The sequence below is a fragment of the Caenorhabditis elegans genome, chromosome III (genome assembly GCF_000002985.6).
Source record: "Caenorhabditis elegans chromosome III".
Classification (NCBI taxonomy): Eukaryota; Metazoa; Nematoda; class Chromadorea; order Rhabditida; family Rhabditidae; genus Caenorhabditis; species Caenorhabditis elegans.
In genome coordinates, this window is record NC_003281.10 from 2,196,434 (window position 1) to 2,224,125 (window position 27,692).

Consider the following 27,692-nt stretch of genomic DNA (forward strand, 5'->3'; position numbering starts at 1 on the left):
ATTTGAATTTTTTGGAAAATTTGGAGTATTTCTCAGATTTTTAAGAAGTTTTACACAACTTTCCCAACTTTACACCAAAATTTTCGCATTTTTGTGCAAATTTTTCCAGTTTTTTCACAAATTTCCATTTTGCAGATCGCTAAATCACGCGTCAACAGACGTCCGTAAGACGGCTGGAATTGCATTGGGACACGTCGGACATTCGGCGGATCTTCCAAATGATATTCTGAAGCTTATCGTTCCACAGCTCATCAACGGTTGCAAAGAGAGCAACTCACAAGTTCGAGCAGCTTCAGAGCTTGCGTTGGTTCATGCTCTCAAGATGACACAGAATGAGGATCGATTTGAGGTGGAAATTGGCGATTTTTCTATTGAAAAAATGCAATTTATCGATAAAAAGCGCAAAAAACACCGATTTTTCTGCATTTTGTCGTCAAATTTGGTGTTTTCGCGGTGTTTGCGTACTTCCAAGGCTACAGTAACCCGAAAAGCACTTGATTTTCATAAAATTCAAAATTTTGGGTTACTGTAGCCTCGAAAGTACGCAAACACGGGATTTCACGACAAGGTGCAGATATCTGCATTAAGATTCGGTGTTTGCGTACTTACGCGGGTACAGTAACCCAAAATTTTGAGATTTTCGAGTATTTTTCGGGTTACTGTAGCCTTGGAAGTATGCAAACACCGTGGAGACACCATATTTGACGACAAAATGCAGATTTTTGCAAAAAGTCGTAATATCCGGTGTTTGCGTACCTTCTGGGCTACAATAACCCGGAAAATTCGTGATTTTCTCAAAATTTCGGAGTTTTGGGTTACTGTAGGCGAAAAATTACGCAAACACCGAATCTTACGACATTTTGCAGAAATTCTCTCTTTTTCTGAATTTTGTTGTCAAATCTGGTGTCACCGCGGTGTTTGCGGACTTTCGAGGCTACAGTAACCCGATAAAATCCTAATTTGCTCAAGTTTTAAGAAGTTTTGGGTTACTGTATGCTTATAATTACGCAAACACCGAATTTTACGATAATTTGCAGAAATTCTCTAAATTTTTGCATTTTGTCGTCGTAAAATATAATGTTTGCGGACTTCCAAGACTAATTCAAATTCAAAATTTACTCTAATTTTGCAGGCCTACCGTAACACCCTGGAAGGTGTCGTTCAACGGAATCTCGATGAGACCCGTGTCAGCTTGGCCCGTGTCGTTCGAGCCGGTGACGTCGATTTGGAGCCCCTGGACACAATTTTGAATGTCTATTAAATTATTATTGATTTTTCATATGTTTTTTTGTTTCAAAAGTTATTTTTTTCTCAAAAATTTTAGTAATTTGGTTGTTTTTTCCCTCCCGAGATGCACTTTTTCCCAATTTTTTCCCCCGTAGTTTATTGATTTTTTTTTGGCCCCCTGAAAACTTGTTATTTTCTTCGTTTTTTTTTCAAATTTAAATTTAAAATATCATAAAATTGGCACGTAGATCCCCTTCATTTTGGAATTTTATCGATTTTTGAGGATTTTCCCTTGATTTTTTGCGATTTTTTGTATTGTCCCCCGAATGTTCCCTGATTTTTCAGACTTTTTCAGCAAATGTGGCAGTGTAGGCGGTTGGCGTCAACTTCGGCGGCGGCTACAGTAACCCAGAAGCAGCGATTCCGGCCGGTTATTGGATTGGAGGTGAAAAATGACCGAAATTGTTGAATTTCCCGGGTTACTGTAGCTCGAAAAGTACGCAAAAACCAGCGGATTTTGCAGAAAATTGCAGGATTTTCTGCGTGTGTTTGCGGACTTTTAGAAGTCTACAGTTACCCGGGAAATTTGGAAATTTTGAAAAAAAGGCGAAAATTCCGCGAATTGTGCATTTTTGCGTAGTTGCGTACTCTTGGGGCTACAGCACCCCCCCCCCCCCCCGCGAATTTCGAATTTTTAAAAAATGAAAATCGAGAATATTTCGCGAATTTTACCCATTTTTCCCGATTTCTTTTCGTTTTTTTCTTGAATTTTTATAATTTTTCAAGTAACAGATACGAAAAATCAATAATTTCACAATTTGGCCGAACTCTTAGATTTTTCTAGGCCACCAAGCCGATTTTCTGGAATTTTTGCTATTTTCAACAAACATTGACGAATTTCTCAAGATTTTTATTCGAAATTGCCAAAATTCCAAGAATTTTCCCCATTTTTTCGTAAAAATCGATAATTCCCCTGTGACTCATGTGTTTCTACTCAGATTGATAATATAAAAACTCTATTTTTTGCATTTTTAGCATTAAATTAGCCAATTTAAAATTGAAAATGCAAAAAATCCCGTATTTCTGCAAACAATTTGACAATAGAGCACATTTGTCACTCGGAGATGCGGAAGCTATGCCCAAATTTTGCAATTTTTCCCGAAAAACTTGAGTTTTCACTGAAAAAATCAAATTTTCAATGCCATTTTCGAAATCCTCATCTAATTTTACCCCCGAAATGAAGATTTTCCAGCTTTCTAGCTTGAAATTTGAATTTCCCGGGGTACGGTAGCCCCAGAAGTACGCAAACACGCGAGGAGCTTACGACAAAATGCACAGTTTTCTGAAAACTTGGGAAAACTATCGGGATAGGGGTAATAAGTACTCCTGAATCCGAATTTTTAGGTTAAAATTCATGAAAACATTGGAAAAACTACGAAAAATGTAGAAATTTTCAATTTTGGCTGAAAATTTTCATTTTTAGCGTAGATTTCTGGCGCAAAAGCCACTTTTCACCCAGAAATTTAGGATTTTTGGCACATTTTTGATAGTTTTAACCACGAGCTCTTGTTTTTCGCAAAAAACCGAATTTTTTTTGGAAATTCGAGGATTACTGTAGCCCCAAAAGTACGTAAACACCGAATGGCGTTAAATGGCTGAAAACTACGTTTTAGGACTGAAAAAGTGCAGAAAAGACGAATTTTTGAGTGTTTTTCAGCGAAAAATCGAAGAAAATTGAGATTAAAAATTTGGATTTTCAAAAAAAAAATTTTTTGACCAAAATCCAAAAAAAAAATTTTTTTTTCTTTGAAACTCAAATTCGAATTTTTGAACAAAAATTCGAATTTGCCGCGTTTTTCTACCCCGGAAACGTATATTTACAGTGAACTCTGCATTTTGTCGTAAGATTCAGTGTTTGCGTACTTTCGAAGCTACAGTACCCCTGAAATTCAATTTTTGATTTTCAGGGGTACTGTAGCTTCGAAAAATTCGAATTAACCCTCTAATTTCACTCCCTGAATCCTTTTTTACAGCGAAAAATGATAAAAACCCAAAATTTCGAATTTAGCGAGGATTACTGTAGCCTCAAAAGTACGCAAACACCGAAATGGCTGAAAACTACGGTTTAGGACTGGAAAAGTGCAGAAAAACCGAATTTTTGAGTGTTTTTCAGCGAAAAATCGAAGAAAATTGAGACTAAAAGTTTTGAATTTCAAAGAAAAATTTTTTTTTGAAAAAATCGAAAAAAAAAATTTTTTTTTGAAAATTTTTTTTTGAAGAAAAAATTTTTCATTAAAAAAAATTTTTTTTTTTGCAGATCCACGTACAACTGAACACCCTGACAAAACTATTCTCACGATGCCCAACGTCAGAATCGTCACCAAATCGACGAGTCGACGCATTCGATATGGCCACACCCGGCATCCTACCGGCACTCAACAGGCAATGTGTACTCCGTGCACTGAAAATGGCTCGAATTTTGCACTGTCAAGTGCCCAAATCGTCGAGATTCGACCGCAAACACTATTTCTATGCGGACATGCCGGCCGGCTATCAGATCACTCAAAACGAGAAGCCCATCGCGAAAAATGGGAAATTCGGATTTTGGGTGTTCGATGAGCGCATTGAGGTGCCGTATTGGAAGGAGGTGCGGCCGAAATTTTTGGAAAATTCGAGAAAAATTAGTGGAAATAGCGAAAAAATCGAGTTTCTAGCTCGAAAATTGAGCGAGTTAGCGAAAATTGCCACTTTTCGGCCGTTTTTTGGGAATTTTCAGCGATTTTTGAAGATTTTTGGGGATATTTGGCGACTTTCGCAAGCTTCTAGCAACTTTCAACAACTTTCGCCAAAATTTCGGCAACTTTTGACAGAATTTGGTCAACTTCCGCCAGCTTTCGGCAATTTTCGACAAACTTCACCACTTTTTTGCTACTTTCGGGAACTCGCGGCAACTTTCGGCAAATATCGACCGTTTTTGGCAACTTTTGGTCGTTTTTCGAGAACTTTCTGCTACTTCCGGCATGTTTTAATGATTTTTGGCGACTTTTGCGAGCTTCTAGCAATTTTCGGCAATTTTCGACAACTTTCTCCGAACTTCGACAGCTTGCGACAGCTTTTCACTAGTGTAGACAATTTTCAACAGCCTTTCGACCACTTTTCCACGATTTTCGGCAACTTTCGACAGATTGCCGACTTTCGGCCATTTTTCGGGAATTTTCCACGATTTTTGGCGACTTTCGTGAGCTTCCAGCAACTTTCGACGATTTTTTGGCAATTTCTGACATTTTTTTGAGAACTCTCGCTGCAACTTTCCGCAACATTCGACAACATTCGCCAGAGATTCGGCAAATTTCGTCAAGCTTTCGACAACTTTCGACAGTTTTTACGCAACTTTCTACATTTTCCCACGTGGTGTCATGTGCTGTCACATTACAGTTTGATCTACAAAAAATGCGGGAATTTTTTCCCAAAAAAAAAGTGACGTCAGAGCGTTATTAACCATGCAACCATGCACGTAGTGTCAAAGTGTCCCATTTCGGTTTGATCTATGTAGATCTACAAAAAATGCGGCAGAGTTCTCAACAGATTTCGCATGGTTAAGAACGTGCTGACGTCACATGTTTTTGGGCAAAAATTCCCGCATTTTTTGTAGATCAAACTGTGATGGGACAGCCTGACAATACGTGACCATGCGAAATCAGTTGAGAACTCTGCCGCATTTTTTGTAGATCAACGTAGATCAAGCCGAAATGAGACACACTCTGTCACCACGTGTTTTCCTATAACTTTCGACAGACTTTCGCCAGCAGACTTTCGACAGTTTTCGACCAATTTTCCACGATTTTTGGCAACTTTCGACAGACTTTCGACAACATTCGCTAGAGATTCGGCAACTATCGTCAGCTTTCCGCAATTTTCGACGGTTTTTTGCAACTTTCTTCAATTTTCGAACACTTTCGCCAAAATTTCTGCAACTTCCGACAGAATTTGTTGAACTTTCGCCAGCTTTCCGCAACTTTTGACAGCTTTTCAAAAATTTTCGGCAACTTTCGACAGTTTACTTCAAATTTCTACATTATCCTATAACTTTCGTCAAACTTTCGACGATTTTCAACAATTTTTGGCGACATTCGACAGTTCTCAGCAATTTATGGCAATTTCCGACAACTTTCGTCAGTTTACTGCGAATTTCTACATTTTCCTATAACTTGCAACAGTTTTGAACAACTTTTTACAATTATCGACAACTTTCTCCAAACTCCGACGGCTTGCGACAGCTTTTCACTAGTGTAGGCAATTTTCGACAGACTTCTGACAACATTTCATTAATTTTCGACCAATTTTCGACCAATTTTCCACGATTTTTGGCGACTCGGGAAACTTCTGACAACTTTCTGCAACAGTTTTCGACAACTTTCGACCGTTTAATGAGAATTTCTACATTTTCCTATAACTTTCGACTTTTCAAAAATTTTCGGCAACTTTCGACCAATTTTTCACGATTTTTGGCAACTTTTCTTTTTATTGGAAGACTTTCGACAGCTTCCGGCAGTTTACTGCAACTTTCGGCAACTTTCTTCAAATTTCGCCTACTGTCTCCAAACTTTCGACAACTTTTCACTAGCATAGACAATTTTCGACAACTTTCGAGAAACTTCTGACGACTTTTCAAAAAGTTTCGGCAACTTTCGACCAATTTTTCCCGATTTTTGGCAATTTTCGATAAACTTTCGACAATTTTCGGCAACTTTTGTATTTATTGGAGACAACTTTCGACAACACACGTAGTGTCACGTGCTGTCCCATTACGGTTTGATCTACAAAAAATGCGGGAATTTTTTTCCCAAAAAATGTGACGTCAGCACACTCTTAGCCAATCAGTTGAGAAGTCGGCGTAATTTCTCTCGCATTTTTTCGAAGATCTACGTAGATCAAACCGAAATTGGACACTTTCTACAATGTAATATAATAATCCTAATTTAATTGACGAAATGTCCAAGTTTTAATGAAAAAATTTCAAAAACCCCCAAAATCTTTACAGGTAGAAATTCTACAACTCCAACTTGAGCAAGATTCGGGAAAAACCATCCATATGACGTCACAAGCAGCTCCGCCCACATCTCTAATCGATTATAATCGTGCCGGGTGTGCACTTGTCGAGATAGTGACGTCACCATGCTTCACAACAGCCATCGAAGCGATCAGATTTGTGCAAATTCTTCGGCTTCTGCTCATTCACCACGCGATTTGTGACGGAGAACTGCACAGGGGACATATTCGAGTTGATGCTAATGTTTCACTGGCAAAGGATGACGTTTGGGGTACTTTCCGCTGAAAAATACCGATTTTTGACCCAAAATTCGAATTCGCCGCCTTTTTCTACCCCGGAAACGGATATTTGCAGTAAATTCTGCATTTTGTCGTCAGATTCAATGTTTGCGTACATTTGGAGCTACAGTACCCCGGAAATTCAATTTTCAGTGAAAAACACTAATTTTTATGCCAAAATTCGAATTCGCCGCGTCTTTCTACCCGGAAAACGAGTTTTCCCACTAAATTCTGCATTTTGTCGTAAGATTCGGCGTTTGCGTACTTTTGGAGCTACAGTACCCCGGAAATTCAATTTTCAGTGGAAAAACACTGATTTTTGACCCAAAATCCGAATTTGCCGCCTTTTTTTACCCCGGAAACAGATATTTACAGTGAATTCTGCATTTTGTCGTCAGATTCGGTGTTTGCGTACTTTTGAAGCTACAGTACCCCGGAAAATCAACTTCCAGTAAAAAAAAAACAAATTTTCAATGCAAAATTCGAATTTTCCGCCTACTTCTACCCGGGAAACGAGTTTTCCCACTAAATTCTGCATTTTGTCGTAAGGTTCGGTGTTTGCGTATTTTCGAAGCTGCAGTACCCCCGGGAAATTCAATTTCCAGTGAAAAACACTAATTTTTATGCCAAAATTCGAATTCGCCGCGTTTTTCTACCCCTAAACTGCGTTATAACAGATATTCCCAGTAAATTCTGCATTTTGTCGTCAGATTCAATGTTTGCGTACTTTCGAAGCTACAGTACCCCGGAAATTCAATTTCCAGTGAAAAACACTAATTTTTATGCCAAAATTCGAATTTTCCGCGTATTTCTACCCCTAAACTGCGTTATAACAGATATTCCCAGTAAATTCTGCATTTTGTCGTCAGATTCAATGTTTGCGTACTTTCGAAGCTACAGTACACCGGAAATTCAATTTCCAGTGAAAAACACTAATTTTTATGCCAAAATTCGAATTCGCCGCGTTTTTCTACCCCGGAAACGGATATTTACATAAAATTCTGCATTTTGTCGTAAGATTCAGTGTTTGCGTACTTTTGGAGCCACAGTACCCCCGGAAATTCAATTTCCAGTGAAAAAACACTGATTTTTGACCCAAAATTCGAATTTGCCGCCTTTTTCTACCCCGAAAACGGATATTTGCAGTAAATTCTGCATTTTTTCGTGAGATTCGGTGTTTGCGTACTTTTGAAGCTACAGTACCCCGGAAAATCAATTTTTCAGTTTTAAATTCGAATTAACCCTCTAATTTCACTCCCTGAATCCTTTTTTACAGCGAAAAATGATAAAAACTCAAGTTTTCGAATTTAGCGAGGATTACTGTAGCGTCAAAAGTACGCAAACACCGAAATGGCTGGAAACAACGGCTTAGGGCTGAAAAAGTGCAGAAAAACCGAATTTTTGAGTGTTTTTCAGTGAAAAATCGAAAAAAATTGAGATTAAAAATTTTGAATTTCCAAAAAAAAATTTTTTTTTGAAAAAATCCAAAAAAAGTTTTTTTTGATCCAAAATTCGAATTTGCCGCGTTTTTCTACCCCGGAAACGGATATTTCCAATGAATTCTGCATTTTGTCGTAAGATTCGGTGTTTGCGTACTTTCGAAGCTACAGTACCCCAAAAAATCAAAATAAATTTTCACAGGAACCCGAACGGAAATCAAAAATATGAACAGTATCCGCACAATTCACACGGCAATCAACTACGAAATCGCGCGGCAATTTGAAATTCTAAAAAACGGCGGAGCAGTACAAAATGAGACACGGGCGGCCGATTCGGAAGGACGGACGGTCTCGATGAGAGATAAGGAGACGGAGGAAACGGATTATCGATTTATGGTTGAACCGAACCTTCCACAGCTGAAAATCCACGGAAAATGGCTGAAAGAAGTGGAAGAAGAGCTGAAATGCGAGGGAAAAGCCGATTTTGAAGTTTTGCGGGAAGATGTCGGATTTGATGCGAGAAGTGCTGTTCATATCGCTGTTAGTAGTGAAAAATCGATAAAAGTTATAGATTTTCGGCCGAAAAATCGGAGAAAACGGAATTTTCCGTGGAAAAATCGATAAAATATTGATTTTCTTCGGAAAAAAATCGAAGAAAACGGATTTTTCCGCCCGAAAACGAATAAAAATCAATAAAATTCCCGAAAAATCGATATAATATTGATTTTCTGCCGGAAAATCGATAAAATTTCAATTTTCCGTTGAAAATTCAATAAAATTTGATTTTTTTTGTGAAAAAGTCGATAAAATGTTAATTTTTCGTTGAAAAATCGATGAAAATCTTATTTTCCGCCCGAGCACAAATAAAAATCGATAAAACACTAAATTTTCGCTGGAAAATCGATAACATTTGAATTTTTGTGAAAAATCAATAAAAATCGATAAAACTCTAAATTTCCGCTAAAAAATCGATAAAACACCTATTTTTCGCAAAATTGAATTTTTCAACCAAAAAATTGAAAAAAAAATTCAATCTTCCGGCCGAAAATCGATAAAAATGTAGTTTTTCGCCCAAAAAAATCAATGAAATTCCAATTTTCCGCCCTAAAATGGACAAAAATCAATAAATTCGCTGAAAAAATCTACAAAAAAAATTTTTCAGGAAGAACCCGAGCTGCTGAGCTTCGTAAAACGTTGTATACGATACAAGGCACCTACAGTAACCCCAGTCGACATACTGTATTGGATGAAAGAGCTGAAAACTGTTATGCAAAGATCAAAAGCCAATTATCCACCTCAAAGGTTGGAAATTCGCAAAAATTGATGGAAAATTCGAGTTTCCCGGCATTTTTTACCCCAAATTTGGGTTTTTTTTTCAATTTTTAACCCATTTTCCAAGAATTCTGCAATTTGTCGTCAAATTCGGTGTAGGGACGGTGTTTGCGTACTTTCGAAGCTACAGTAACCCAAAAATTTACGAAAAATCTTGTTTTACGCAGATTTTTTGTTAGAAAAGGAGTCTTTAAATGAAAATTCATCCTTTTTACAGCGAAAAATGGGGGAAACCCGAAATTTTGAATTTGGCGAGGATTACTGTAGCCTCAAAAGTACGCAAACACCGAGTGGCCGGGAATTGGCTGAAAAAGAACGGAAAAGGCGAATTTTTTAGTGTTTTTGGGCGAAAAATTGGAAAAAATTTAGATAAAAAATTTTGAATTAAAAAAAAAATTTTTGAAAAAATTCCAAAAAAATAAATTTTTTTTTCCGAATTTTTTTCTGCACAATTTGTAATAAAAAATGCCAGAAAACCCCTCAAAACATGAATTTTCACCGAAATTTGAATTTTTCATTTTTACAAGGGTTACTATAGCCTCAAAAGTACGCAAACACCAAGAATCTGAAAATTGCGTCAATGGGGTAAAAAGTGCCGGGAAACTCGATTTTTATACCGCAAAATCCAAAAAAATCCCCCCAACCCCGATTTTTCAGCGAATTCTTCGCCCGTCAATTCACCACCCTTCTCAAATTCTCATCAGAGCACCGTCTAACTCGCCTGCGTCTCCTCGATCTTCTACGTCACTATGCGACTGATGATGACGTCATGGCCGGCGAGCTGGAAATTTTAATCGAAGAAAATCGATATTGGAGAATACGGGCGCCGGCGGAAATCGACGAAATCGTGCGAAAATCGATGGAAAAACAGGAAAAATTGGTGGAAAAATGCCGAAGTGGACACGTGAAAAGCTTTAATCGATTGAGAAATTCGATTATTGATTCTTCGAATAAATGCATTGAATTGGAGGATTTAGAAGCATCGATTAGAAGATTATTATAAAGAAAATCGATAATTTTTTGTATTTAAATTGCTAAAAATCAATAAAATCCTAAAAATTTGATTTTTTTGTGACGTCACACAACTTTTTTAATTTTTTTGAAAACATTTTTGGCGATAATTTCAAATTTTCTTCGAATAAATTTTTGGCGGGAAACTCGAAACAGGAAACTCGACGCAGAGTTCTCATGGTTAAGAACGTGCTGACGTCACATGTTTTGGCGGAAAAAATTCCCGCATTTTTGGTAGATCAAACCGTAATGGGACAGCCTCCTGGCACCACGTGCTTTAAAAGTTTTTTGGCGGGAAATTCAAATTTTTTGAGAAAAAATTTCTGCGGAAGTTTTCAGTGTGAAACAAAACAACTTTTTTGCGAAAAAAAAATTGCGAAAAAAATTTTTTTTTTTCGAAAACTTTTTATTCCATTTTTTTTCGATTTTCCACTAAAAACCCCTTGAAAACATTTAAAAATTCGACTTTTCCGCAGTTTTTCAGCCCTAAATCATCGTTTCCAGTCAATTCCCGGTCACTCGGTGTTTGCGTACTTTTGAGGCTACAGTAACCCTGGAATTTTCAAAAATTTTGGGGTTTTTACCAATTTTTGTGCTGTAAAAGAAGGTTTAGGGTGTGGAATTAGTGGGGAAATTCGAATTTTACAATGAAAAACGTCTTCGGGTTACTGTAGCTCGGAAAGTACGCAAACACTTTGCCTACACCGAATTTGACGACAAATTGCAGAATTGTTTGGAAAATAGCTAGAAAATTTTTAAAAATGAAAAAAAAAAGTAAATTTGGGGTAAAAAATGCCGGGAAACTCGAATTTTCCATCAATTTTTTCAAATTTCCAACCTTTGCGGCGGATAATCGGCTTTTGATCTTTGCATAACAGTTTTCAGCTCTTTCATCCAATACAGTATGTCGACTGGGGTTACTGTAGGTGCCTTGTATCGTATACAACGTTTTACGAAGCTCAGCAGCTCGGGTTCTTTCTGAAAAATTGGATTTTTTATTGATTTTTAGCGGAAAATTCAAAATTAGTAGAATTTTATCAATTTTTCGGTGGAAAATCGGATTTTTATCGATTTTTCAGCGGAAAAACTCTCCTGAAATTTTTTTTCATACTTCTTTAGACCAAAATCCACTTTTTTTTGCAAAAATTGCATCCAACAAACTGTTTTCTCGATGATTTTGATGGGGAAAAGGACTCTTGAAAAAACAAAAGTGTAACATTTTCTCTCTCTCCGTCAATTTTTACACACTTTTCGGACGCCAAAAAAGTACATAAAGACGATGGAATCCCCCCCTTAAACTAATTAAAAATTTTCCGTTTTTTTTTTTTGGGGTTCTTTGTGTCCATTTTTTTGCTGCTGCAACAGACGTGTGTGTGTGTCAATCAAAAATTTGAGGACCGCTAGATAGGCTATCTAGAAAATAAAAAAAATATTTATCTATTCAAAAAATCTCCTATGGTATAAAAGTGACGATTTTCAGCTAATTAAACTATTTCAAAATGTCCCTGAATCCTTGGATTATTACATTATTCACTACTTGCTTCTGGGTAGATGTTGGATCACAGATAAGTGTGGACATCCCGCCGCTTAGAGCCTCTGAACTAATTATTCCGGTTTCTAATCGATTTGTGAGTTTATATATATATATATATATTTTTTTTTTCCTCAATTCTCTTGAAATTTCAAATAAGTACGATTTTTGAACTCAGCTCTCCGAGAGCTTTCAAATGACCCCCATATTGCATATGTTACGGCCACTTTGAACATTTCGGTACCCCGACACAGCTGAAACTCTTGCTACAGTACCCATCGTGGCGGGACCCAAATTTTCAAAATGCGTGGAACCTAGTCATGATGGGGGTCATTTGAAAGCTCCGAACAAGCTGAATTTGAATTTATTACTCAAAAATTTATTAAATCAAATTCTATGCTTAAAAATTTCAACTCAACTTTTATCTTTTTTTCAATTCTACTTAAAACTTCAAATAAGTACGATTTTTGAGCTCAGCTCATTGAGACCTTTCAAATGACCCCCATATTGCCTAGGTTCCGGCCACTTTGAAAATTTCGTTACCCCGACACAGCTGAAACTCTTGCTACAGTACCCATCGTGGCGGGACCCAAATTTTCAAAATGCGTGGAACCTAGTCATGATGGGGGTCATTTGAAAGCTCCGAACAAGCTGAATTTGAATTTATTACTCAAAAATTTATTAAATCAAATTCTATGCTTAAAAATTTCAACTCAACTTTTATCTTTTTTTCAATTCTACTTAAAACTTCAAATAAATACGATTTTTGAGCTCAGCTCATTGAGACCTTTCAAATGACCCCCATATTGCCTAGGTTCCGGCCACTTTGAAAATTTCGGAACCCCGACACAGCTGAAGTTGAAGCTACAGTACCCATCGTGGCGGGACCCAAATTTTCAAAATTCGCGGGACCTAGTCATGATGGGGGTTATTTTGAAGCTAATAACATAAGAACAGTAAATTTTCTCATGAAAATTTATTTTTCGAAAAATCTGCAAAAAAATGTTTTGGGTCTCGCAACGAAAACTTAAAATTTTTAAAATTCTGCTAAATCGAAAATTCAACAAAATTTTCGAGTTAAGCTCGTTGAGACCTTTCAAATGACCCCCATATTGCCTAGGTTCCGGCCACTTTGAAAATTTCGTTACCCCGACACAGCTGAAACTCTTGCTACAGTACCCATCGTGGCGGGACCCAAATTTTCAAAATGCGTGGAACCTAGTCATGATGGAGGTCATTTGAAAACTCTAGACTAGCTGAATTCGAATTTATTACTCAAAAATTTATTAAATCAAATTCTATGCTTAAAAACTTCAACTCAACTTTTATCTTTTTTTCAATTCTACTTAAAACTTCAAATAAGTACGATTTTTGAGCTCAGCTCTTCAAGAGCTTTCAAATGACCCCCATATTGCCTAGGTTCCGGCCACTTTGAAAATTTCGGTACCCCGACACAGCTGAAACTCTTGCTACAGTACCCATCGTGGCGGGACCCGAAAATTAAAAAATAGCCGGAACCTAGTCATGAAGGGGGTCATTTGAAAGCTCCGAACAAGCTGAATTTGAATTTATTACTCAAAAATCCAGAAAATCAAATTTTACCTTAAAAATTAGCAATTCTAAATTTTAATTTGTAATTTTTTTCCAGCAACTAATCAGAAGTGCTCCAGTGACAACTCGATCGATAAGCCCATTTCAAGTGATGCAGAAGCTTGCTGACGTTCCAGATGATGGGGAGACATTCAGAGAGGGCCCACTGGATATTAATGGGAGATTGACTGCGGTAAAACTGAAATTTTGAGAAAAATGGTAGTTTAAAGTCAACATTACAATCATTTTTGAATTTATCGTGTTTTTAGCTTTCAAATGAGCCCCATATTGCCTAGGTTCCGAGCATTTTGAAAACTCCGGGTTACGGTAGCTCCAACTTCAGCTGTGTCGCGGCGAGACCCAAAACTTTTTAGACTTAACGTAATCTAGTCATGATTATACTTATTTGAAAGCTTTTTTCATGCTGATTTCATATTTTTGGGTCTCGACGCGAAATCGTCAAAATTAAAAAAAAATTCCAGCGCCTCGTCTGGAAATCCTTTGAAGCCGACATAAACCAACGAATTGAAGGCGAATGGATGTGGGTTCCGCTGAAAGTACTGTCAGCTTACGGTCAAATAGTGTCCGGAATGCAATATGATCTAAAAGTTCTGGCGGGAACTTCAAATTGCTCGAGATATCAGGTCAATGCCTACACGATTCAGGAGCAGAATTGTGTGCATTTTAACGGGCCGAAACGGGCGGTAAGTGGGGATAAATTGATGAAAAATTCGGAAATGAAATTAGAATATTAACATTTAAAAAAATTTCTGAAAGTTATTTTTTATTTCGAAAAATTTCAAAATTTTTTTTTTTTCAAAATTAAAAAAAAAACCTTTAAAAGTCTTTTTCCTTCAAAAATCCTTGCGAAAAATTAAATTCTACGCCATTTTCCACATATAAATCCTTTTTTTCTTGAATTTCCACTCAAATTTTGAATTATCGATTTTCGCGGGGGGTACTGTACCTTCAAAAGTACGCAAACACCGATGACGCGATACTTGGCTAAAAATTGAAATTTCGGCATTAAAAACGCGCAAAATTCAAACTTCATAACTATAGAACACCTGAAATTCACTGGCTTTAATTTTGAAAATTTTGGAAAAAAATTTTCAAAAAAAAAATTTTTTTTTTTTTGAAAAATTTTTTAACTCAAAAATTTTCGATTTTTTTTGCAGATTTTCAACATTTTGGTGATGGAACGGAGCTCAAAAAGTTGGTCCCCATTTATTCCAGACTGGGAGAGAGTTTTTTCGACAGTTGACAGAGAAATCGGAGATAATGAAGACATTTGATTTTTTAAATTTTTTTTTCGTTGAATTTTTGTGATAATAAAATGAGATTTATTAATTTTCCACAATTATTATATTAAATTCTATCATTTTTGCTTATTTTTAACTCAAAAATTTGAATTTAAACGGACATCGTGGAGCAACTGCGCTCTAATGCGAAAAAAAGCGGAAATTAGCAATGGAGCGCGTTTACTGACGGGAATTTTAAATATTTTAATTTTTATAATCAAATTTCTAGTTTAGCACTGATAACGTGCTCGCCATGTGCTCTTTTCCCAAAAAAATCCTATAAAAATCGCAGTTTTTGTCTTCTTATCACATTTTTTTCATTTCTTTCATTGCGGTGAATTTTTCTAAATGAAATTTCTAGTTTACTCTCTATTACTTTTTCATTTCTCTAGTTTTGTGGAATCCAGTAAATGTACGGATTGTATTGCATCTGGAAAGCAGTAAGTTTTTGCTTCGAGACCCAGTTTTGAGCAAAGCTAAAAATATGACATTAAAACTAGAATTTTTGAATTCACCGTGATTTCAGCTTCAAAATGACACCCATATTGACTAAGCTAGGTCAATTTTGAGGATTTTGGGATTTTGACACAGCTGAAATTGGTGCTACAGTAACCCGAATTTTTTTTAAATTCCAGAAATTGGATAATATTTGGCTTATTTCGAAGCTCTTTTTATGCTGAATTCAAATTCCAATTTAACTTTTAAAAATTCCGAATTGAACCCAAACAATTAAGTTTTATATTCGACACAGCTGAAATCGGTGCTACAGTAACCCGAAAATTTCAAAATTGCTGGAATACTGGCAATATGGGTGTTATTCGAAAGCTCTTGACTTGGTAAATCTCAATTTAATATGGCTACTTTCGAAATATGTAAACCTAGCAACTGAATTCCAAATTACTGTAGTTTAAAGGCGCAGGCATACCCAAAATTTTAAATTCCACATAATATATGCATTATGGGGCTTATTTTGAAGCTATTGGTCTGCTGAGCACAGAATTTTAGAGTATAGTATATGAAAAATTGCTTAAATTGGGAATTTCGGGGGAAATGTTTTTTTTCCAGCTGGTGCGTCACAGTCAATGAATGTGGATTCTCACCGTGTGTAACCTCGGTGTCTGTAAGTTAAACAAGTTTTTGGTCCGAGATTTATAAATAACTAGACTTTAAAAATTAAAAAAAATATATTAAAAAATCTTTAAAAAATTAAAAAAAAAATTTTTTTCGAAAAATTTTTTTTCCCAAAATTCTTAACTTAATCTTGTTTTTTTCAAAACTTTACTGAACTATTCACATTGCAACCAAACTACACATGTCTTCCCTTATCAAGCAAAACCCATAAAACCCAAATTTCCTTCCAGAAGCCACTCAACTGCCCGGAACTTCCTGATAAAGCACATGCTTACGATGATAATTTTGTACGGACAAAGATCGTGCCGATGACCGCGGCCGCAAACAATGTGAATCCGGAAAAATGCTTCAAGTAGGATGGAATTTGAAAAAAAATTTTTTTAGACAATTAAATTTTTTCCCAAAAATTTTTTTCAACTTTGATAAAAACAATTCTAAAGTACAAAATTTGAATTCAGTACGCTGAGACCTTTCAAATGACCCCCATAAAGCCTAGGTTCCGCTTACTTTGAAAATTTCGGTACCCCGACACAGCTGAAGCGATAGCTACAGTACCCATCGTGGCGGGACCCAAATTTTCAAAATACGCGGGACCTTGTCATGATGGGGGTCATTTTGAAGCTAATAACATTAGAAATGTAAATTTTCTCATGAAAAGTTATTTTTAAAAAATCTGAAAAAAAAGGTTTTGGGTCTCGCAACGAAAACTTAAGATTTAAAAATTCCCCTAAATCGAAAATTCAACAAAATTTTCGAGTTAAGCTCGTTGAGACCTTTCAAATGACCCCCATATTGCCTAGGATCCGTCAGTTTTGAATTTTTGGGTACCCCGACACAGCTGAAATCATAGCTACAGTACTCATCGTGGCGGGACCCAAAAATTTCAAACTTCTCGGAACCTAGGCAAGATGGGGGTCATTTTAAAGGTCTCAATGAGCTGAATTCAAATTTTTCATTAAAAATCAACATTCTCAAATTTCCAGGTCAAGAATCCCTACAATGTCGATTTCCAAGACATTTAGCACAAATTGCTCAGAAGTCGGACCCCAATCAAACTGCTTTGGCTTCACCTCCTTCGACACCACCCAGAAGGTCCTTGTGATGTCATTCAGGGGAACTGATAGTCCTCTACAGCTGACCGATGAGATTTTGGACTTTTTCACGTAAGTTTTGTCAGGAAAAATTTATAAATATTTTTATTTTCAAGATTTTCAAATTTCGAGTACAATATTCATTTTGAGCACGTTAAGAGCTTTAAAATAACCCCCATCACGACTAGGTTTCGCGTATTTTGAAAATTTGGGTCCCGCCACGATGGGTACTGTAGCTATGATTTCAGCTGTGTCGGGGTACCGAAATTTTCAAAGTGGCCGGAACCTAGGCAATATGGGGGTCATTCGAAAGGTCTCAACGAGCTTAACTCGGAAAATTTGTGGAATTTTCGATTTAGCAGAATTTTAAGAGTTTTCGTTGCGAGACCCAAAATTTTTTTGTCGGAAAAATTCGAAAAAAAAACATTTTATGATAAATTTTATTAAAAAAATTACTTTTCTTATGCTATCAGCTTCAGAGTGACCCTTATTTTGCTTAGATTCCGCGCATTTTGAAAATTTGGGTCCCGCCACGATGGGTACTGTAGCTATGACTTCAGCTGTGTCGGGGTACCAAAATTTTCAAAATGGACAAAAACTAGTCAATATGGGTGTCAAATGAAAGCTCTTGACGCGGAGAATCATATTTTCATACTTTTAAAGCGCTAAAATCAAAAATAAAAATTTTTTTTCAGCGGAAAAAAACAATTCTTCCCGGACGCCGGCAATATTTTCACCTACTTTTACGATGCCTTCTTCTTCCTCTGGAATGCGGGCCTACAACAGGATATTCGCCAGCTCAAGTACAAATATCCAGATTATGAGCTCTGGGTAGTCGGACACTCCCTTGGAGGAGCAATTGCCTCCGTTGCGGCTTCCTACGTAGTCCATACGGGACTATTCACCGGGGACAAGGTTAAGCTCGTCACTATGGGACAGCCAAGAACCGGAGATTATGATTATGCCACGTGGCATGACAAAACATTCCCATATTCCTTCCGCATCGTCCATCATAAGGATATTGTGCCCCATATTCCACCGCAAGAGGGAGCCGACAAGCTTTTCCATCATAGAACCGAAGTTTGGTGAGTCAAAAAATTTTAAAATTTGATTTTAAGAGAATTTTAATACAAAATTTGAATTCAGCTCGCTAAGACCTTTCAAATGACACCCATTTTGCATAAAATCCGTCAAATTTGAAAATTTTGGTCCCCCGACACCGCTGAAGTCATAGCTACAGTACCCATCGTGGCGGGACCCAAATTTTCAAAATGCGCGGAACCTAGTCATGATGGGGGTCATTTTGAAGCTGATAACATAATAAATATCAGTTTTCCCCTGAAAATGTTTTTTTCCAACTTCTGCAAACATTTTTTTTGGGTCTTGCAACGAAAACTATTAAAAATCCGCTAAATCGAAAATTCAATAAAATTTCCGAGTTCAGCTCGTTGAGACCTCTCAAATAACACCCATATCGACTAGGATCCGTCATCTTTGAAAAAGTTCCCCGACACAGCTGAAGTCATAGCTACAGTACCCATAGTGGCGGGACCCGAATTTTCAAAATGCGCGGAACATAGGCAATATAGGTGCCATTTAAAAGATGATAACATAAGAAATGTAAATTTTGTGATAAAAAATTTTTTTCTACAATTCTGCAAAAGTATGGTTTTTTGGGTCTTGCAACGAAAACTATTAAAAATCCGCTAAATCGAAAATTCAACAAAATTTCCAAGTTCAGCTCGTTGAGACCTTTCAAATAACACCCATATCGACTAGAATCCGTCATCTTTGAAAAAAATTCCCCGACACAGCTGAAGTCATAGCTACAGTACCCATCGTGGCGGGACCCGAATTTTCAAAATGTGCGGGACCTAGGCAATATAGGTGCCATTTAAAAGATGATAACATAAGAAATGTAAATTTTGTGATAAAAATTTTTTTCTAAAATTCTGCAAAAGTATGGTTTTTTGGGTCTTGCAACGAAAACTATTAAAAATCCGCTAAATCGAAAATTCAACAAAATTTCCGAGTTCAGCTCGTTGAGACCTCTCAAATAACACCCATATCGACTAGGATCCGTCATCTTTGAAAAAGTTCCCCGACACAGCTGAAGTCATAGCTACAGTACCCATAGTGGCGGGACCCGAATTTTCAAAATGCGCGGAACATAGGCAATATAGGTGCCATTTAAAAGATGATAACATAAGAAATGTAAATTTTGTGATAAAAAATTTTTTTCTACAATTCTGCAAAAGTATGGTTTTTTGGGTCTTGCAACGAAAACTATTAAAAATCCGCTAAATCGAAAATTCAACAAAATTTCCAAGTTCAGCTCGTTGAGACCTCTCAAATAACACCCATATCGACTAGGATCCGTCATCTTTGAAAAAGTTCCCCGACACAGCTGAAGTCATAGCTACAGTACCCATAGTGGCGGGACCCGAATTTTCAAAATGCGCGGAACATAGGCAATATAGGTGCCATTTAAAAGATGATAACATAAGAAATGTAAATTTTGTGATAAAAAATTTTTTTCTACAATTCTGCAAAAGTATGGTTTTTTGGGTCTTGCAACGAAAACTATTAAAAATCCGCTAAATCGAAAATTCAATAAAATTTCCGAGTTCAGCTCGTTGAGACCTCTCAAATAACACCCATATCGACTAGGATCCGTCATCTTTGAAAAAGTTCCCCGACACAGCTGAAGTCATAGCTACAGTACCCATAGTGGCGGGACCCGAATTTTCAAAATGCGCGGAACATAGGCAATATAGGTGCCATTTAAAAGATGATAACATAAGAAATGTAAATTTTGTGATAAAAATTTTTTTTCTACAATTCTGCAAAAGTATGGTTTTTTGGGTCTTGCAACGAAAACTATTAAAAATCCGCTAAATCGAAAATTCAACAAAATTTCCAAGTTCAGCTCGTTGAGACCTTTCAAATAACACCCATATCGACTAGAATCCGTCATCTTTGAAAAAAATTCCCCGACACAGCTGAAGTCATAGCTACAGTACCCATCGTGGCGGGACCCGAATTTTCAAAATGTGCGGGACCTAGGCAATATAGGTGCCATTTAAAAGATGATAACATAAGAAATGTAAATTTTGTGATAAAAATTTTTTTCTAAAATTCTGCAAAAAAAATTTTTTTGGGTCTCGCAACGAAAAAAAAATTAAAATTCCGCCAAATTGTAATTTCAAGAAATTTTACGAGTTGAGCTCGTGTAGACCTTTCAAAAGACACTTATTTTGCCTAGGATCCGTCAATTTTGAAAATTTCGGTCCTCCGACACAGCTGAAGTCATAGCTACAGTACCCATCGTGGTGGGACCCAAATTTTTAAAATGCGCGGAACCTAGGCAATATGGGGGGTCATTTTAAAGGTTTTAACGCCCTGAGTTTGAATTCAGCAGTGAAAATTTAGGAATTTTGATTTTGAAAAAAAATTCCGAAAAAAATTTCGAATTTTTTTTGAAATTAAAAAAAAAACGATTTTAATCGTAAATTTTCTGTATTTTGCAGGTACAACAACAACATGACCACCACTGATCCATACCACATTTGTGCAGAAGCCGATGGCCTATACTGTAGTAATAGGCAACTGGATACCGATATTCCCGATCATTTGACATATTTCGGCGTATTTTTCCCAGATTGGCATTTTACATGTTAATTTATTGATTTTTAAATGTAAATTTATTCAATTTATTGTTGCAGAATTTTTGTTTCGAAAAACACAAGAAATTCCATTACAGATGTTTGAAAATAAAATAAAAAGGAATTAGCATTTTCTAATTTCAACCATCAAATGTGAAGCATTATTATAACGACGAAGTTTGAAATTAGCTCCACTGCTTGTAAACTCAATATCCATTTCATCACCAATAGTAAAATCTGGTTGAAACAATCTTGCAAATTCGATCAGATTTCCAGGGTCAAACCAAATAATGCAACGCCGGAAACTACTTCTTTTCAAGAGGTCCTGAAAGTTGCAACTTACTACATATATCTGTGGTGTATGATATATATGATGTGCCTATATATTTATGACTCCATATATATATATAGTATATATATATATATATATATATATATATATATATTTCTATATATATATATATTTATATAAATATATATATACAGATAATTTTTTCCACGGGAATTGACGGGAATTCAAATTTTCTGATAATGAGAAAAAAAACTATCACAGTTGCAACTTACATCTCGAATTTTAATTGCGTCTTCTTGTGGAAATTGAACAATCGTTGTACAGAACTCTTCGAAATGAAAGAAATGATCAATTGCTGTCAGGTAACAATTTGTAACACCATAATACGTGGATCGGAAGCTTTTTGCACATTTCCACTGATCCAGCAAAGTGATCCTTTCAAAATCAAGAACCTTGCCAATGAGCAAACAATTAATATCGTCCAGCACGTCCGCTTCAAAACACGGCAATATTGAAAGAATTTCGTTGAATGTTAGGTATAGAAGATTTATTTTCTTCACGTGAACGCTTCCTCCGTTCTCCAAAACATTCACAAGAGATTTGAGAACCTCGTTTTTATTTCTTGTAAAGTTTTGCAGAACAAATGAAGATGCATGGTTCATTGCTATTTTCAGGTCCTTGAATGCCAACTCCATGAAATCTTTTTCTTGGATAATAGTCTTCCGTCCTTTGTAGATCACAGCTGAATCAGTGTATTCCAGTTCAATCTTATCAAACCGTATTGAAAGGGTTTCGCTCATAACGTCCAGCTTGATGGTGTCAAAACGGATTCCAAGCTTGTCAAGGGCGGCTCTCAAGCTTCGACAGACTTTACGGCAGGTTAGTCTGGAATTTAAATAGTTTTTGATTTAACACTGCAAGTAAAGTTTTAAGTCTAAGCCTACCATTTTAGCTCCGCCTATTTTTCAGCCAATTAACGTTTAGCTCCGCCTATTTCTCAGCCAATCAACGTTTAACTCCGCCTATTTTTCAGCGAATCAACGTTTAGCTCCGCCTATTCCTCAGCCAATCGACGTCTCAGCCAATCAACGTTTTGCTCCGCCTATTTTTCAGCGAATCAACGTTTAGCTCCGCCTATTCCTCAGCCAATCGACGTCTCAGCCAATCAGCAATTAGCTCTGCCTATTTCTCAGCCAATTAACGTTTATCTCCGCCTATTTCTCAGCCAATCAACGTTTAAATCCGCCTATATCTCAGCCAATCAACGTTTAACTCCGCCTATTTTTCAGCGAATCAACGTTTAGCTCCGCCTATTCCTCAGCCAATCGACGTTTAGCTCCGCCTATTTCTCAGCCAATCAGCAATTAGCTCTGCCTATTTCTCAGCCAATTAACGTTTATCTCCGCCTATTTCTCAGCCAATCAACGTTTAAATCCGCCTATATCTCAGCCAATCAACGTTTAACTCCGCCTATTTTTCAGCGAATCAACGTTTAGCTCCGCCTATTCCTCAGCCAATCGACGTTTAGCTCCGCCTATTTCTCAGCCAATCAGCAATTAGCTCTGCCTATTTCTCAGCCAATTAACGTTTATCTCCGCCTATTTCTCAGCCAATCAACGTTTAGATCCGCCTATATCTCAGCCAATCAACGTTTAGCTCCGCCTATTTCTCAGCCAATCAACGTTTAGCTCCGCCTATTTCTCAGCCAATCAACGTTTATCTCCGCCTATTTCTCAGCCAATCAACGTTTAGATCCGCCTATATCTCAGCCAATCAACGTTTAGCTCCGCCTATTTCTCAGCCAATCAACGTTTAGCTCCGCCTATTTCTCAGCCAATCAACGTTTAGCTCCGCCCACTTTTCAACCAATCAGCATTTAGCTGCACCCAATTCTTAACCATTCAGCGGAGGAAAGCAGCCCCTTCTGATTGGCCAGAAGTTGCTCAACATCATAGTTTTTTTCGTAGTTTTTAAGAGTTTCGAGATTATTCTGTATATTTTGAAATTTGAAAATGAAAAATTCGCATTGCTGTTAAAATGCAAAAAAACTTACCGTTCAATGGGCTCCAGCTTTTCAAAACATGATTGGCAATTTCCAACGGCAATTCTAGTAAAGTAGGCATTTTCGAAAGTTTCTTTTTTCAAGTAAAAACCTGAAGTTTTCAGTGTAAAATTTGAAGAAATTGGGAAGTTTCGAGTAAAATGAAATTATACCAATGTGTGACTGTTATCAGTTTAAATATTTTTTCGGGAAAAACGGATGGAGTCATACTTTTTTTACGGAGGAAATGTTTAAATACCATGCGTCATTGGAGTTTGTATAATAGAGAGAGTGAATAGACGTTTTTGGTTCATTTTTACGTTTGAATTTACATATAACTCCAGTAAAATGTCCAAGTTATCGCCAACTTTGCTCACTATCAGTATGCCTTTGGAAATTTCTGATGAAATTTTGTCAAAATTGCCTGCAATGGATCTGTAAGTTGAAGTTATAATTTCACAAATTTTTCCAAATGAAAGTCAAACTTTATGCTAAAAAATTTGAATTTCCCGCCAAAATGTTCAAAAAACATTTAATTTGAATTTCGCGCCACAAATTTTTAAAAATGTTGATATTAACGGTGCGTCAAAATTTATTTGTTCAATAACAAAATTAAATTTTATGCCAAAATTGTTTGGAATATTAAAATGTTTTAAAAATTTTAAATTTATTTTTGTACCCAAATTTTTTAAATATTGATTTTGGCGCCAAAATTTTTATTCTTTAAAAAATTGAATTTCGTGCCAAAAATGTTTGAAAAATTAAAATTTGAATATATATTTTTTTAAGATTAAAAACGTTTTTTTTTTTGAGAAATTTAAATTTGAATTTGGCGCCAAAATGTTTAAAAAATTAAAATTTGAATTTTCCGCCAAATAATTTTAAAAAATTGAATTTGAATTCAAATTCAAAATTTTGGAAAATTTTAAAATTGAATTTGGTTCCTAATTTTTTTATGATAAAAATTTGAAATGTGCTCCAAAATATTTTAAAAAGTTCAATTTGAATTTTCTGCCAAATATTGTTGGGAAATTAAAATTTGAATTCCGTGCCAAAAATTTAAGTTTTTTTCATGATTATATCTGATCTTTTCGGTACCAAATAAGTGTTTCCAGCTCAAAGGAGTCTTAAAATCTTTTTAGTAAAAATGCAATGTTCCAGACTATCCTGCCGTAAAGTGTGCAAAAGTCTGAGAAGCGCCGTTGACCAATCAGGAAACCATCTCAACAGAATCTCATTTGACATTTGTAATGATTTCGTTGCGATGGACTTAAACGGAAGTCAAATCAAATATACCGATGTTTCTGGTACTGCATACGTGACTTACAAAGGACGAGAAACAAAAATCGAAGAAGACAATTTCATGCGAGCAGCGTTCAACGACTTGGCGAGCGTATTGAAAAACGTGAAGAAGTTCGTTTTTCAGAACTATTCGAAAGTAAAACAACAAGCCATCACATCGTCGATAAATGATATGTTGGAAAATAAATGTATAGCCGTAGAGTCAGTAGTACTATACAACTTCCCACATGATGATATTTTGAACATCATTTCGAGTTGTCAAGCTGAAGTGCTCAAAGATATTGTATTATGGCACCGCGACGGAGTCGAGTTATCTGAAAGAATCACTTGTCTGGACCAATGGAAAAAAGCACGAACTTTGCATTGTCGGTTTTTGTTTTGTGATCTAGTACCAATTGAGCACTTTTTTCACTTTGAAGAGTTCAGTATTCAAATTGACAATCTCTCAATGCCAAATGCGATTAAAATTCGAGATGTGAGTTTTTCTGATTTTCACATGTATGTGGTATATAGTAGTAGTAGTAGTAGTAGTAATCAAGGGTGTCGGTTTTTCGTTTTTCGGTTTTTTGAAAATCGAAAAATCGAAAAATTTCGTTTTTCGTTTTTTCGATTTTTCGATTTTTTTTTTTTTTTTCAGAAATTAGCTTCATATTTTAGCCATTATTCTTCTTTTTAGAAGAAATGTGTATGTTTTATTATAAATTCAAGCAAAATTAGATTTAAAAAATCATATTTTAAGGATAATTTTCCGAAAATCTTTTTCGATTTTTCGATTTTCCAGAGAATCGAAAAATCGAAAAATTTTCGATTTTTCGGTTTCTGAAAATCGAAAAATCGAAAATTTTCGTTTTTCGATTTTCAATTTTTCGATTTTTCGATTTTTCGATTTTCACTGAAAAAAATTAAAAAATCGAAAAAATCGAAAAATCTAAAAATCGAAAAATGACACCCTTGGTAGTAATAGTGTGTAGTAGTATATAATTTGTATGTAGTATGTATGTATGTAGCATGTATTTATGTAGTATGTAGCATGTATATATGTAGTATGTAGTATGTAGTATGTATGTATCTAGTATGTAGTATTAGTAGCAGTAGTAGTAGTAGTATATAGTATGTATGTAACATGTATGTATGCAACATGTATGTATGTAGTATGTATGTATATAGTATGTATGTATGAAGTAGTGGTGTGTATGTATGCATGAATAACCTAATGAAATTTCTCGAAACCTTCTGAAAAAAGTTGCGGTGGTTTAAAAAATTACCGAAATTTGAAATTTGACCGACTTGTCAAGCACTAACTTTTATGAAATTACCATATAGCTATCTTAAGTTTTAACTTGATTTAGATACATTTAAAGTCGACGGATCACCAGATTTCGTAAATTTAAGTAAACCGAAATCAAGTCAAGACATCTTACTTGTATACCCAAATTTTTTTCAGGACCTCATGAACAAAACTACATTCAAGACCTGCACTATTTCAACTCACCATAATGTGCAATCAATTGAACTTGCAAGAATATTTCAACCGGACTATATGGGCGACATTGACTATAACATCAAATATTCTAATAACACTGGCACCTTCGAAATTTCTTTCAAATCATCACTTACTATTAGAGCACGGTTTGTTATTAAAAAATGCTGACAACAAAGGGATCTTGTTTCTATATTTTCCAAACGACCAAAATTATTCATATGTGCATTAAAAAAGTTTAATAAAAAACATGCTTCATTTTTGAAAAAAAAGCCCATTAATAATTTTTCAAGCAACACTGTTCACTGCTGAAACTCTTGTAGCCCAACTACCATCAGCAGACGGCTTCCGCACGAAGAAAGCCCGAACAGCGTTCCTGTACGGTGTAATGAAGTAAATTTGAAAAATTGGATCCAAGAAGCAAGGAAGTGCTCCTAGACAGGTTATTGTGTACTGAGAGATCAGGAATTGATGGCCTAAAGGTGATATATACAAATTATATTGGTTTGATAAGCTTCCCTTACCAGTGACTTGAATCAGAATAAATAAAAACACTACGGGGATATAACTAAGCATCGGCAGAAAGATTTGAAAGTTCAGGCCCTGGAAACCAAATTAAGCTATATAACAAAAGCTTACGCCTACAATAATCATTTTCCGAAACATAACACGTGTAGCGTCCGATGTGTTTGGGGATACATGAGGTTTAAGAAGCTTCATCGCCTGATGCTTCCAGTAGCTGCCGATCATTGGAAAATACAACGTGACAAGGAACATAGCCACTGTAGAATTATCGAGATAAACTTTTTGAGCTTGGCTGAACCCTCCAAAATTCAGATACGGAGTGTAGTCATACTCAGGGTAATGGGCTAGCGTTTCATTGTAGACTGCCAGATGGTCGGAGGGAGGAATCAAGGTAGAAGTCTGTAATAATATGGATTGGCTAGCTTTGTACGACGTCTAGCTACCAGATAGGCTATTATGAACAGGTAATGCCAAGAAAAAATCAAGGTGTTACGGCCAATTTCCTGGGCGTTGATCAACTTCAGACATACGGTGCGATAGTAGAGAGTGTGCAAGTTGATCAAGTTCACTGTTAGTACAGAAGTCTGGAAATTTGGAGGACAAGAGGGCCTACAGGGCTTGAAAGAGGATATCTCACCGCATATGCTTTATAGCACGTCGCACAAAACGTTGGCCCGAGAAACTTACAAAACCCATCACACAGCAACCCCATGGAATTCTCATTATCAATATTTCTTTAAAAAATTTAACTTAAAGGTGGAGTAGCGCCAGTGGGGAAATTGTGAAAAACCACTTATTTGATCCCAAAATGACCAAATATCATGATAAAACTTTTCAAAAAATTTTTGAAATTTTTTTATTTACTGTCAAAAAGTGGCAATTACTCAGTTTTTGCCACTCATAATTTTGGAAGTCGAGAAAATTTTGGCAATTTGCAATTTGACCGGAAATTATGAAAAATCTAAAATTTTTTGGAGTGTTTTATGATGATATTCGGTTGTTTTGGATCATTATAAGTGCATTTAGACAAAATCCCCACTGGCACTACTCCACCTTTAAAACCGCACAATCTCAGATTCTCGCAAACCTCGTTTGTGTTCCAAACGCCAATGTTAAAGAAACAAATGTAGCCGTACATGAAGCGTAGAGAAAATATCTCATGGCTTTTAAGACGTTGGTGGTAAAGTTGTAGATCAAAATGTACATGGTTGAAAACAGGCATAAGCTGAGTAGGTAGAACGGTGGCCAGTAGAAGCGGAACAAGTATTGGAGAATGTCCATTTCCAAAAAGTTGGGTTATGAGAATTTGAGCTGGAGATGATTTTTAAAGAGAAGCGAACCGAAAAACCGCATGCATCAGCAACCACGAACTCAAGTTTTTGCTAATGAAAACGATTCTTGATTTT

The 27,692-nt window shown here is 36.1% G+C and overlaps 6 protein-coding genes, 1 non-coding gene and 1 pseudogene across 8 annotated transcripts in view; 5 read left to right on the forward strand and 3 right to left on the reverse strand.

The window, feature by feature from the left end:
* The window catches only part of gcn-1 (TOG domain-containing protein), a 45,964-nt gene extending 44,489 nt beyond the window's left edge, over positions 1–1,475 (forward strand). Inside the window, exons 27-28 of the mRNA NM_001381763.1 lie at positions 136–349; positions 1,133–1,475. Coding sequence (NP_001367648.1) covers positions 136–349; positions 1,133–1,261 — 343 coding nt within the window. The 3' untranslated portion in view covers positions 1,262–1,475. The remainder of the gene's footprint in view (positions 1–135; positions 350–1,132) is intronic.
* A 97-nt stretch (positions 1,476–1,572) lies between these two features.
* C39B5.6 (Glutamyl-tRNA(Gln) amidotransferase subunit B, mitochondrial) lies at positions 1,573–10,449 on the forward strand. The gene is made up of 6 exons (NM_065109.7): positions 1,573–1,672; positions 3,545–3,874; positions 6,269–6,548; positions 8,197–8,534; positions 9,157–9,296; positions 9,984–10,449. Exons 1-6 carry the CDS (start codon positions 1,586–1,588, stop codon positions 10,327–10,329), a joined length of 1,521 nt encoding a protein of 506 aa, NP_497510.2. The 5' UTR covers positions 1,573–1,585; the 3' UTR covers positions 10,330–10,449.
* On the reverse strand, positions 7,724–7,774 carry C39B5.15. Its single transcript, NR_052131.1, has one exon. It is a non-coding gene; the product is annotated as an Unclassified non-coding RNA C39B5.15 (non-coding RNA).
* A 1,281-nt stretch (positions 10,450–11,730) lies between the features above and the next one.
* C39B5.5 (Cystatin domain-containing protein) lies at positions 11,731–14,809 on the forward strand. The gene is made up of 4 exons (NM_065110.5): positions 11,731–11,965; positions 13,517–13,651; positions 13,941–14,162; positions 14,637–14,809. Exons 1-4 carry the CDS (start codon positions 11,837–11,839, stop codon positions 14,751–14,753), a joined length of 603 nt encoding a protein of 200 aa, NP_497511.3. The 5' UTR covers positions 11,731–11,836; the 3' UTR covers positions 14,754–14,809.
* A 177-nt stretch (positions 14,810–14,986) lies between these two features.
* C39B5.14 (Fungal lipase-type domain-containing protein) lies at positions 14,987–20,697 on the forward strand. The gene is made up of 7 exons (NM_001267925.2): positions 14,987–15,033; positions 15,068–15,199; positions 15,825–15,879; positions 16,121–16,242; positions 16,874–17,053; positions 17,677–18,066; positions 20,512–20,697. The coding sequence occupies exons 2-7, from the start codon at positions 15,108–15,110 to the stop codon at positions 20,660–20,662; spliced, it is 990 nt and encodes a 329-aa protein (NP_001254854.1). The 5' UTR covers positions 14,987–15,033; positions 15,068–15,107; the 3' UTR covers positions 20,663–20,697.
* Positions 20,698–20,739: 42 nt separating this feature from the next.
* Positions 20,740–23,061, reverse strand: fbxa-8 (annotated as a pseudogene). Its single transcript has 3 exons — positions 22,992–23,061; positions 21,211–21,823; positions 20,740–20,971 (listed from the first exon to the last, which is right to left on the reverse strand). Coding segments are annotated over exons 1-3 (915 nt in total).
* Positions 23,062–23,274: 213 nt separating this feature from the next.
* On the forward strand, positions 23,275–26,008 carry fbxa-12 (F-box domain-containing protein). Its single transcript, NM_065112.2, has 3 exons — positions 23,275–23,416; positions 24,141–24,756; positions 25,726–26,008. The coding sequence occupies exons 1-3, from the start codon at positions 23,364–23,366 to the stop codon at positions 25,930–25,932; spliced, it is 876 nt and encodes a 291-aa protein (NP_497513.1). The 5' UTR covers positions 23,275–23,363; the 3' UTR covers positions 25,933–26,008.
* On the reverse strand, positions 26,005–27,599 carry srd-65 (Serpentine Receptor, class D (Delta)). Its single transcript, NM_065113.4, has 6 exons — positions 27,374–27,599; positions 26,924–27,020; positions 26,730–26,870; positions 26,407–26,685; positions 26,286–26,364; positions 26,005–26,237 (listed from the first exon to the last, which is right to left on the reverse strand). The coding sequence occupies exons 1-6, from the start codon at positions 27,565–27,567 to the stop codon at positions 26,050–26,052; spliced, it is 978 nt and encodes a 325-aa protein (NP_497514.1). The 5' UTR covers positions 27,568–27,599; the 3' UTR covers positions 26,005–26,049.
* Positions 27,600–27,692: the final 93 nt, after the last annotated feature.

What these genes read in the sequence shown, in the direction of transcription:
- C39B5.6 (NM_065109.7), top strand. Translation starts at nt 1,586, where the DNA reads ATGTGGCAGTGTAGGCGGTTGGCGTCAACTTCGGCGGCGGCTACAGTA. An exon ending in GGCCGGTTATTGGATTGGAG is followed by an intron (nt 1,673 to 3,544) that starts GTGAAAAATGAC and finishes TTTTTTTTGCAG; the next exon opens with ATCCACGTACAACTGAACAC. An exon ending in AGGTGCCGTATTGGAAGGAG is followed by an intron (nt 3,875 to 6,268) that starts GTGCGGCCGAAA and finishes AAATCTTTACAG; the next exon opens with GTAGAAATTCTACAACTCCA.
- C39B5.5 (NM_065110.5), top strand. Translation starts at nt 11,837, where the DNA reads ATGTCCCTGAATCCTTGGATTATTACATTATTCACTACTTGCTTCTGG. An exon ending in TTAATGGGAGATTGACTGCG is followed by an intron (nt 13,652 to 13,940) that starts GTAAAACTGAAA and finishes AAAAAATTCCAG; the next exon opens with CGCCTCGTCTGGAAATCCTT. An exon ending in TTAACGGGCCGAAACGGGCG is followed by an intron (nt 14,163 to 14,636) that starts GTAAGTGGGGAT and finishes TTTTTTTTGCAG; the next exon opens with ATTTTCAACATTTTGGTGAT.
- C39B5.14 (NM_001267925.2), top strand. Translation starts at nt 15,108, where the DNA reads ATGAAATTTCTAGTTTACTCTCTATTACTTTTTCATTTCTCTAGTTTT. An exon ending in GAGATTTTGGACTTTTTCAC is followed by an intron (nt 17,054 to 17,676) that starts GTAAGTTTTGTC and finishes ATTTTTTTTCAG; the next exon opens with CGGAAAAAAACAATTCTTCC. An exon ending in CATCATAGAACCGAAGTTTG is followed by an intron (nt 18,067 to 20,511) that starts GTGAGTCAAAAA and finishes TGTATTTTGCAG; the next exon opens with GTACAACAACAACATGACCA.
- fbxa-12 (NM_065112.2), top strand. Translation starts at nt 23,364, where the DNA reads ATGCCTTTGGAAATTTCTGATGAAATTTTGTCAAAATTGCCTGCAATG. An exon ending in AAATTGCCTGCAATGGATCT is followed by an intron (nt 23,417 to 24,140) that starts GTAAGTTGAAGT and finishes GCAATGTTCCAG; the next exon opens with ACTATCCTGCCGTAAAGTGT. An exon ending in ATGCGATTAAAATTCGAGAT is followed by an intron (nt 24,757 to 25,725) that starts GTGAGTTTTTCT and finishes AATTTTTTTCAG; the next exon opens with GACCTCATGAACAAAACTAC.
- srd-65 (NM_065113.4), bottom strand. Translation starts at nt 27,567, where the DNA reads ATGGACATTCTCCAATACTTGTTCCGCTTCTACTGGCCACCGTTCTAC. An exon ending in TGTTCATAATAGCCTATCTG is followed by an intron (nt 26,686 to 26,729) that starts GTAGCTAGACGT and finishes ATATTATTACAG; the next exon opens with ACTTCTACCTTGATTCCTCC. An exon ending in TGTTTCGGAAAATGATTATT is followed by an intron (nt 26,365 to 26,406) that starts GTAGGCGTAAGC and finishes TTTGGTTTCCAG; the next exon opens with GGCCTGAACTTTCAAATCTT.